Source organism: Macrobrachium rosenbergii, chromosome 55, assembly GCF_040412425.1.
Source record: "Macrobrachium rosenbergii isolate ZJJX-2024 chromosome 55, ASM4041242v1, whole genome shotgun sequence".
Classification (NCBI taxonomy): domain Eukaryota; kingdom Metazoa; phylum Arthropoda; class Malacostraca; order Decapoda; family Palaemonidae; genus Macrobrachium; species Macrobrachium rosenbergii.
The window spans coordinates 31,759,692-31,771,774 of NC_089795.1; the positions used below are offsets into that span (position 1 = coordinate 31,759,692).

The following is a 12,083-nucleotide window of genomic DNA, read 5'->3' on the forward strand; positions in this document are numbered from 1 at the left end:
ATCGCAACAGTTTTCATAATGAGGGTTTTAAATTTCGTCGCTGAATGATTTTGTAAACACTTGACCTTGAACGGTTCAAAAAATCTCCTCTGGCAACCCACTGTTTGAATTCGAAGACTAATATGGATGCCATTTCTTCACCACTAGAGAAGGAAATTTCTTTACCAGAATAACTGAATATGACTGAAATATACAGAATGATCTATGCAGTAACCCACTTATCGATTGTCATCAGCTGAAAATTGATAAAATTATTCTCGGCTTTTGCATGAAACGTCTCCACTTGACATGATAAATAGTGCCCAGGTACTAAGTGTAATTCAAAACATGGTCAGCCTTATTGTAATTGAAAAAAACATTATGGAAACAAAGAGAGTGAAACATTGCATACGAATGATAAAAAATATGTTTATGTATATATAAGTGCAAAAATATAATATATATACACACATACAATGTATGAATGCATGTATGCATACATATATATATATATGTATATATATATATATATATATATATATATATATGGTATATATATATATAAAATATAACACGCTATTTCTGAATGGATGATCACCTGATGACTCCAAATGTCGCACAGTAACCATGGCTTACCAACAGAAATATATTAGGCCTACGGTTCAACAAGTGTATACCAGGCTGTACAGTCAACAGCAGTTTTCTCTACAATGTCAGTACTTATAAGAAAAAAGCGCCATAAACCCAGTTCTTACCATGACATTAAAATAAAAGAACATGGAATCAATAAAAAAAATGGCTCACTTTAACACACGAGTATTTTAGAAGACAACAAAAAGGAGCCCACCTCGACAGGCGGACGAATTCTCATGGCCCGAGTCAACGGTTGTGCTTCGCATTTTAAAATAGCAGTAATGCTAGATACATGATAAAACGTCCTAATTTTACCATGAAATGAAGAGTAAAAGTACGGGTAAAGTAACGAGTAAATTTAAGGATCATTCGAAAAAAAAATTCTCTTAATATGAGAGAGTTCCAGTGACAGGATAAAAAAAAAGAATCATATAATTATTTTAGCAGAAACGATTTGATGACAAAATGTTCATACACAAACAGACATACATACATACACACACATATATATTATAAATATTTATTACATATACATACAAATATATGCGCGCACACACACACACACACACACACACACACACACACACACACACACACACACACACACACACATATATATATATATATATATATATATATATATATATATATATATAAATATATAAAAACTTTTGAACTAGCATAATAGCTGGAGGGCACTACTAGTACTACTATAACTACTAATACTATCATTATCAAGATGTACAAAAACAGTCTGCAAGGAATCAAAACGTACTCCTTTTTAAAGAAACAGTTTAAATACAGGAATAATGATTTTTTTTCATTAAACTGAAAGACCAATCTTTCCCCCGCCCCACCCCTCACCACGAGGGATGTCCGAAAAATGCGCACTGATACATGAATGGCATAAATACTGCTATATAAGTCCATTTGTGTATGTGGGCATCATCAAATCGATACTATTCATAAACCAGTAACTTATTCCATTGGAAGATGAAATGACATTACGCGAACGTAACATTCAAGAACGTCACCGAAATCAACAACTCTTATTTTTTACATTTATTTTCAATGAAGTTTCCAAAGGACTTTTGTGTTTGGCTTCACAGTTACATTAACAACGTATGAAAGTCGGTTTGATTTACTAAGAAACAGTTATTCATCCTAGCTTTTTGTAATATATAATTTCCTGTTTTGAATTGTTCAGTATTATCATCTGAATACTGTACCGTCCCGGCCATTCCATTAGGGATTTATTGGTTTAATATATATAACTACGTATAGTAGCAAGTGAAACGGCGTTTTTTCTAGACGTGCTCTTCATAATCTCTCTTAAATCCTTAATTCTATGAAATTAAAGATTACTGCTATTTATGCAAAATGGATGAACAAAAATCAGGGAGTAAAAAAATCCTTACCCAACTATTTACAGAGTGGTGAAGCAATAACGAGCTAAGGAACACTATACTTTACCTATGTGAGAGTAGTTCGCTGAAACTGTACGAAACCAAGACGTGGCATCCGAAGCAGGTGGAACTGACCGTTAATTAGGCAGACAGTGGATCTTTAAAACTGGGACTTACCTGAAAGGGAAAAATAAGTCATTTAGTAAACCACCTTCAGCAAAGGAAATACTATGATAATCACAAATCAAAGACAGTAAAAATATACATGAATCTAGAGGACATTCTTCTCCCAAATTGGGTGCATTTTTGTATGGATAAACGAAAGGAAAATCTTGTTTGAGAGAGAGAGAGAGAGAGAGAGAGAGAGAGAGAGTATCAAACAACTACCAATGTATTTTGCCGATTTTAAGAGGTCCCTAGGCCACAGTTGAGGCAACTAACAAAATGAGACGAGAAAACAGAACAGGAGTCTGACTTTCGGATACTCGCGAGGACACTTGCCTTGATGACAAACGTTTATGGTGCTTTGTTCCTCAAAAAGTGCAAAAGACTGATACGTGTATTTTGTTCAAGGTAGAGTTATTTTCACACGAATACATACCTGTTACAAACGAATGTGGAAGTGGGAACAATAGAAAAGTTAGCCACCATTGATCCAGAAGCATAGATTAACAAAGGCAGGTCTTCCCAGACCCTAGAACAGGTTTGATGGAGCAAAAGCTTAGTTTTTTAACTAAAATAAGCCACTTATAAAAGCAATACATTTTGAAGAAGAGCATACTTTTCCTTAAATGAGGATGCACAATCAATTCAAACCATCTCAGTTGGTTCCCCAAATCCAGAGTTCCAAAGCAGGTACCTTATTCTCTTCAATGCCTTGACATCACTGACAAACCGCCCTTGCGCAACTGCCAGTACAGCCATAAGGTCGGCTTAATCTATGTCAAGCAACTAACACTTGGTCTAGCAAAGGACCTTACGCTACAAATTTCATGCTAATATCTTCAAATTAGTTGAAATGACTCTCGAGTTTTCAAAGCCTTGCTACATTTCTCGGCCTCATTTTACTTGTTTGGAGACTTGTATATCGTCAGGAATTCGGATGAATTGCCCTCAGATTTCATGTCGAACCATTCTATGAAAAGGTAATAAATAAAGGAATTTAATTAAGATTCAGTCAATTCGTCTGTCTCAATCACTTAACCAGGCTTCACTTCACGGAAGTACTGAAACTGATCAGGTAACGCTTCCGCATATTAGGTATACTATGCCCGAATGAAATGTCACATTAAGAACCTCACTACATTATGTTAAAGATCAGAAAGTAATACTTCTGTAAGCGAAATCAGCAGCATACTCACATCAGAACTTGGGGTACTAGGCTATAGGTAAGAGACCTCCCTGGACTTTTAGTTTAAGGGAACCTTATCTGATAAATGGCTCCACAGTATGGTCTCGTTAATCCTCTTAACTGCTTTAGTTATGCATCGCTGATTCCAATTCTTATAATAGACATAATTTATGTGATTTTGTATGTACAACTGTGAAATCATAACTTAATCGTAAGACGTGTTTCTTATCTAATATCTGGAATTCCATTTCAGGAATGTTGTGTTCAATAGGTTTGTTTTAACTGAAATCTGGAATTCCATTCAGAAATACTGTGTTCAGTAAGTATCTTCTAACTAAAATCTGGAATTCCATTCCAGAAACGTTATGCTAAAGGAGTCCACTAGCCATCAATCTCTTTTAATTGGAAGATATTGCATCACTAATGTAGACGTTTCAGCTATTACTGGTTCTTAATGGGTCTATTGGGTTCTTCTCGAGTCATTCACATGACACGACGAATAAGAAAGCATGTCCTTTACGCCTGTGATATCAAGATTAGAGTTTTACCAATACTCAGAGAGAGAGAGAGAGAGAGAGAGAGAGAGAGAGAGAGAGAGAGAGAGAGAGAGCTGAAATCGATAGTTTTCCGAATAGGGGAAATGCACATTTCTTCAAGAACAAAACGTAGGATGAGGAAGCAACAAAAACTGCGTTTGCGAAGATGAAAAATATTATTCCTCGTTCGTAGTTTTTGAAAAATACTTTCTGCCCTGCTTTTCAAAAGAGAGAGAGAGAGAGAGAGAGAGAGAGAGAGAGAGAGAGAGAGAGAGAGAGAGAGAGAGAGATGCCGGCGAAATCAAGAATTCTTCAGTTCCGAAGTGCAGACTTAAGCTGTCATGTTTCACCTCGATTACACTACTTGATAAGAAACAAAAAGAAAAAAATCTTGCTTTACTCTTCCTTTGTCCATATCTATATTCTGACATCTAAAAATTATTGAGCTATGCTTTAAGTGCTTTGCTATTTAAACTCTACAAGTTTCAGTTCCATTTTAGCATCTCATAAAATTTATACTGGCTAAATATACACTCTAATTGTTCCTTCGGTGCAAATGCATGGATCTTTGTACCTTCTGATGTAGAGGGGAAGCATTGTTGTTTGTACCCGCTTCTGAAAGAATTGATGTCTTCATAAAAATGTAAAATAATCAGGACGAATGCCAAGCTCTCTTGCCAAGCATGTCAAGCTTTTCAAAGGCAGTAGTGTCGTAAGAATGATTTTTGCCACTCTTGTTATTACCCCGAATTTCAACACGTGAGAAAGTGTATTTTTAAAAATAAAAATCAGTTTCCATATCATTATAAAACACGCAAGAGCGTATTTATAAAAATAAAATTAGTTTCTATATCGATATAAAACACGCGAGAAAGTGGATTTATAAAATGAAATACGCTTTCATTTTGATGTTCCTATCACTATCACAGAAAGAAAACTGAAAAATGATTGAAACTGACGTAAGGAAGAAAATATGTAAGATAATTACACCGTTATTATAGACGGAGAAAAAGGCAATAAGATGAAATAAAAATGGGTGAAAATAAATGTGTTGGTTACACTGAATAAAATTATAAACTAAAAGATAAAAATCAATATGGATGTGAAAATAAACATAATCACGTTGTGATATTAAAAAACGAAGCAATAAAAAATAAGAATAAAAATGGAGGGGAAAATAAAGGAGCCTCTTATAGTGTAATCATGGAGAGAAAATAAAAATTGAAAAATCGCGATGCATGAGTATTTCTTGTGAAGCAGCCTCGAAGCTTCCGTCACCTGGAACCTGAGTATTTTATTTGTTCGCTTGCTTAAATCAACGCACACTGCAGGGAAACTTAAAAAATATATGTATATATATCAAATCAGCCCCTGTACTTCAAGCCACCTGCAAGAATTAAATTGTGTTACTAATATATAAGTTGAAATGTACAGAGAACAGGGCCAAATATCTGAGCCAGCTGGCTAGCACTCCCTGAAAGCTAGATTGTTTTCATTTATTTCAGTTTACGGGGGAAAAAACGAGATAGAAACGATGAATTCTTTCGGGAAGGAGCGTCAGAACGCGATACAGTTGAGTTCTTTTATAGTTTTCAATTCGATTCCATTTTTGTTTGCCATATGATTAATAATTTGAAAATACGTGTGTGGTAGACTTCAAAGTATTTTAGTCCTTTTCCCATAACACTTAAGAATTTTTCTCTATCCACACGCAAGATCGGAAAGGCACCCTGCCTCCAACATGCAGCACACACATTTAGAGATGATAGTGAGATTAAGTGGCTGACTACTATGTGCAAGGTATGTCTAGATGCGGGATTGGATGAAAGGAATATTTGTTTCATTGCATATAAATTAAAGTGATAAGGAAACAGTATAAGAGCTGCATGGGCAGATAAATCTACTCAACAAATTAAGTGAGAAATTAAGACAAAGACGGATGAATTAATTAAGACAAAGACGGATGAATTGAAAGGTAAGAAATTGTAGCATTTGACAAGGAAGTGGATGGTGGACCAAATGTCTGCCATGAAACGTTTTTGTGATAATTCTAAAACTGGAAAAGCTACATGATATGAACGAAACGAGAAAGAGCCTGCAATAAAATCAATAGAGAGGAAGAGAGATATTAAGTGGATGTTACTGAGTCCATACGGTAGTTTAGATAAGCTGTTGAGCAGAAAAGATTTGTAAGCGAAACATATTAGAACATGCAGACGGAACCGTTCCTGGTTTGGTGAAAACTTGTTACTGAAACAAGGCGTGATATGTATCCATGGCTGTTAAAATGTCTTTACGCATTGAGTTATGGAAGAACCTGAAGAAAAAAATTTAATATCGAAGCAAGTTATAAGGAAATATTTCGTGAACGGAATTTGTAATTTCTGACATGTACAGATGATACATTACTGATTATAACTAGTGATACACTGCAGACACTAGTGAATTTTTTTAAAATTGAGAGTAAATGTGAGCTTAAGCAAGATTACGACGTCAAATGAAGATATGAGAATGAAACAATGAATGGAGGCGTTATTTGGGATTAAATATAACAGGAGGACGTAGGATGAGAAAAGATAAAATAAGACTATGAAAAGGTAGTGTGACAAAAGCCTGGAAAGAGACTCGTGTATATGGAAGTGAAACTGGGAGTGTATGAAGGGACGGCTGAGCCATCTTTCCTTCATATAAATGAAGTGAACATACTGGATGCAAATGAAATAAAAAAAAAAGGTTGAAGCTGTTTAGATTAATTTTTGCATAGTAAGTGTGGCGTCAATTTGAAAGGATAAAAACTGCAGATATTCAGATGTGATAAACAGGTTATCACGGGTGAAAAGATGAATCAGTATGTTTTGAGATGATCTAATCAAGAGGGCCGAATGAAAAACATCAGGCTGTTAAGAAGAGTGAGAAATCTGGTGGCATTAAGAGCGAAAAAGCGAAGAAGGCCTACAAAGAACTAGGCGGATGCTACAGAAGATGTGTTAATATCCAAGGAACGGAAAGTTGTGTAAGATTAAGGTAAACGGCGAATTGTGAAGGTGTGTGTGTTTATGTGAAGATAGGTTCAAAGTGCTGCTGATGAGTTTTTTTTTATTTTTCCTTGTGAGATACCACACACACACTTTATATAAACTTATATACATACATAAACAAATTCACAAACACACACACACATATATATATATATGTGTGTGTGTATGAGTTATTCCCGAGGTATAGTGAACTGGATATTTAAACGATATTTGTGGCTTAATATTTCTTAATATAAAAAGCCACGGTGTATGTGACAAAAACATACACACACACATATACAGTATACACACACATATGTATATATATATGGACATATGGACGTATGAATGTACGAGTGTATGTGTGTATGTTCCAGCATAACTCTGAAATGCATTGAGCAATTTACTATCTCGAAAAGAATACTATGGGGGTAAGACATCACTAGCACCAAAGGGCACCAAAGGGGGTGGGGGTGGGAAGGGGGTGACATGTAAAAATAGCCGAAAATGACAGATATTAAGTGTCTAATCCATAGCTTTTGAGGTCGCTGAGATGAATAGTCACACTCCCGATGCCCTTCAAGTCCAAGTTCAGCCCTGATACGAATAGGGTGAGAAATGTAAAAAATGTTGGGCAGTGTAATTCTAGCAACTACCTTAAGAGAAAAGGGAGAGACAAAGAGAGAGAGATTAGAGGGGGTGTTAGGGAGGAGAGAGAGAGAGAGAGAGAGAGAGAGAGAGAGAGAGAGAGAGAGAGAGAGAGAGAGAGAGACAGTCTATCAGTTGTCATTCAGTTTTCCCCAGCAGCGCCGGGTTGGTCAGCTAGTATATATAAATATATATGTATGTGTGTAAGATTATCTCATATATATGTATGTGTGTAAGATTATCTCACATGGAAAAATCAAAACTCACCTTTAGCACTTTTAACCTACCTACACATATACATACACGCACCATCACAATGTGCCATTCACCTGAATCTTGCACAACCTTCCGCTCCTAGGATATAATGGTCCTTCCTTTCTTGCACGTCTTCTACACACACACACACACACACACACAACATTTACGCGTTGCACACATAGAGGCACATGTATATGACTCACATACATACACATACTATTTACACATATTTATATATATATAACAAATTTTTGTCACATACACCGTGGCATTTTTTATATTTTCAAATATTAAGCCACAAATATCGTTTGAATATCCAATTCACTATACCGTGGGAATAAATTATACCCAAGGGGTGACTGATAAGCGCTTCGTCACCGGTGGGATTCGAACTGCCGCACGGTTTAGAAACAAACGATGTATAGTGATTTTTGACTACTGAGTCATTAAGAGGTGTGCGTGTGTATGTGTATATATGTACACACATACACACATAAATATATATATATATATATATATATATATATATATATATATATATATATATATATACACATATACTACATATATATATGCATATACACAGTACATACATACATACATACATATGACCAATGGACCTTCTGTATATAACTAGGTGATTCATTGTTTGGTCTACAGAAGCAGGAAGAGATGTAATGATCTCACTCAGTAGATCACAAGACCAACATATATAATGAAATAGATATTAAATGGATTAATTTTCTTCAAGTAAGAATTTGAACCTTGCCACCTTCAGTAAATCTGTCTAAGAGAAATGGGAAATCTGTTACGTCAGGCCTCCTCTTCTCATGTTTGTTCTGGAAATCGGTTATCCTCGGATCACACGGTCCAGTGACCGTTTCCCTTCCTCTGCTGCCAAACTTTGAAATTTCCAGACTTTTATAACTCCCCTGTCTTAAAGAAGTTTAGTACTTCCTTCCTTCCTTCGTTGTTAAGCCCCTTTATTTTCATCTTTTCTTCAGGCCTGGGCTAAAAGAAAAAAATTAGGTGGCCCATCTCATTGGTCTTTGCTTATAAATGGGTTTGAGATAGGTTTCTTAGTATGCTGATAGCGCTCACTTAAACCGCCTCAATTATACTGAGTCTGACAAGCAAGTGAAGTGCTACGGGGGACGTGGATGAGCAGAAGGTGGGAGCTGATTGTGTGCGCGAGGGGGTTAAAAACAAGGGAATGTCAACTGAGCGGAGAAGGGGACATGCGAGGGGAAGCCAACGGAAGAAAGAGAGAGAGAGAGAGAGAGAGAGAGGGAGAGAGAGTGCATCTATACCGACGGTTTGGATTTGTATCGTTTTGAAAGGAAGGGCATGAATGCGTAATTGTATATTATCAAAGCGGTGGAGAAAAATGCTCATCTCTCTACCCCTCTCTTTCTCGAGAATACCTGTTTAATCGTCTATTGTTAGAATCAAGTTTATGCTCATTTATGTTAGGGTTAGTGTGACAGCTTTGTACACTCATATATCTTATTCTAAAGATGATATCTAAAGGGTACATAAAAGGAAACCTAAAATCCATATAATAAAATTCACAAGGCGAAAATAAAACAGAAAAAATGAGAGAAAATATGCGGGAATGAATAACAAGCACCAGAAAGCATGACACAAAGGGCTGCCAGCAAATGTAATGAGCTAAAAGCAGCGAAAGCTCGATGAACAGTGTCAGCCAGAAACTAAAGCCACCATTAAACGATAACTGCTTTTCTTTAATAGCAGCATAACAGAGTACCATGGTGGTTGCAATTCTAACGAGCGAATCAGAGCCGCAAAAGAACCCCTATTATAGAAACACAGCATATCACTTTGTATGTATGTGTATATGTGTGTGTGTATATATATATATATATATATATATATATATATATATATATATATATATATATATATATATATATTGTTAGAACCACTTTGGTTCATCAGTTCTTTAAAAGAAAATATCGAGACTGGGAGAAAATCTGGCAAAAATAAAAATTGGGGCAGACAAAGGAGGAAGGAGCAATCTAAAACCAAAGTGGTAACCTTAATACTAATTTATTTATGAAATTTAAACGTTTATACAATTGTACAAATGAGTCAGGCTCATCAATATTTACGCAAATGAGTCAGTAGCAAAGTTTACTTGCAAACCAAACAATAAAAAAAATTCAGTACAAACATGAGTCAACAAGTGACAAGAATTAACAATTAAATATCAATAATTAACCTAAATTAATAAACATTACCAGAGCAGCATAAGTAATACGATAAACAGTAATTATAAACTTAATGCAAATGAATTACTTTTAACAGAGTCGGTAAATTCATAATAATGAACCAGCAGCAAAAATAAACTGGTCAGTACAGCAAATAACAATTAAACTCAGTAATCAACATAAACATGAGCAACCCAATGAAATGCAAATGACCAGCACAAAAAATTACACTAAACAGAGTAAAAAACAAAACAAAAGAGTTCAATAAACTAATCAACATATATAAATGCAAACAGTCAAATATTACACAGTCATAAACGTTGTTAAACAGGAGTCAGAAAAATATGTCAAATATGACCTCAAAACACAAATCTGAAATTTACAGATGAAACAAATAACCCGTCAAAAATAACCTTTACATGACGAACAAACACGCATCATCGCGAGAACTTTGTCGCAATGAATATGTTAAACCCAAAAATACAATGGAACCTTAACACAAGCAAATCATAATACATCTTACAGAAACAACTGGGTTAAATACGAACACCATAAGGTTAAACTGAAAAGGTGAACATCCAAAATAAGCAAGTCCACCATACTCGGACCAGAACCCCCGAATGCTGCGAACATCCAAAACAGGTCGGACTGCAGACGAAGTCACACTCCACCATAACCAAGTCCGCCATACTCGAACCAGAACACTCAAACGCAGTAAACATCCAAAACAGTTTGAACTGCAGACGAAGTCACGCTCCAAACAACGAGGTCATACTCCACACGATGAGGTCATACTCCACACGACAAAATCACTCCAATGGACGTCGCAAATTGGCAAATTGAAATCACAGGTGAGACAACCAAACAGAAGTAAACAATTGGAATACATTTGTTCCTTACAAACAACCACCTAACCTTACAAATATATATATATATATATATATATATATATATATATATATATATATATATATATATATATATATATATTATATGGCCACGTGTCATAGGCATTGGGACCTGTCCTCCACTGCCCTATGAGCCTACAGAGGCCCAGAAGGATCTTATCTTTTAACTGTATGTGTGTATATATACATATATAACCATACGTCTTTTTTCATCGATGGGTTGTGACCTCAGGATATATATATATATATATATATATATATATATATATATATATATATATATATATATATATATATATATATATATATATATATATATAATATATATATATATATATATATATATATATATATATATATATATATACACACATACATATACACATTTATATATAACCATACATCTTTTTCATCGATGAGTTGGTGACCTCAGGAGATAGCATTTCAGTTATCAGTAAGTTGTCTGGTAGAAGGTCAGTAGCCCCAAGTTGGACAGGGGCTAATTGCGGAAAATGCATGGTTTTCACAAAGGATATTCCTAAGCATGCATAGGGAAAAAAAAGCTTGTCAGATTATAAGCTAATACTAAATACATACTATAAAAGCAAGCTGAAGAATTTAGTTTTCAGAAGAATGGCTGGAGGTTTATCTGATTATTATTTGAATGAAGTGAACGTAAAGACTAAAAAAGTTGGATAGGATGGGGTGACTCAGTGTCTGTATATATGTTTAAGTTATAAGAGCTTAACTACAAATTAGAGAGAATAAGGTGCAAAAAGAAAACAGACTATAAATACAAACATGGTGGTGAAAAGATTACAAGAGGAATAAGGAAAGTTTGAGGATGGGTTCACAAAACAGGCAATGAGTGTTGTTAAATACCAGAAGATGGGGAGAGGGGAATAAGAGGTTAGTGACAGGAAAAATGTTATCTGAAGTACCAAATGCTAAACTGGTGAGACGACCGTGTAAACGTATACAAAATAATGGATAGAGTAGTCACAACGAAAAAGTTAAGTTAACCCAAGTAACAAAAGTAGAAGAGTGGCTGAAAAAGACCTTAAAGAGAATATACTGTTTTGTAGGGAGGCATATGCAGAGAAATGTATTCATGAG

General features: G+C 35.1%; 1 protein-coding gene across 1 annotated transcript in view; it reads right to left on the reverse strand.

The window, feature by feature from the left end:
• Nucleotides 1-2,083: 2,083 nt before the first annotated feature.
• Nucleotides 2,084-12,083, reverse strand: part of LOC136835923 (caldesmon-like) — a 633,290-nt gene continuing 623,290 nt past the window's right edge. The window contains exon 5 of the mRNA XM_067099795.1: nt 2,084-2,195. Within this exon, the coding sequence (XP_066955896.1) occupies nt 2,192-2,195 (4 nt within the window). The 3' untranslated portion in view covers nt 2,084-2,191. The remainder of the gene's footprint in view (nt 2,196-12,083) is intronic.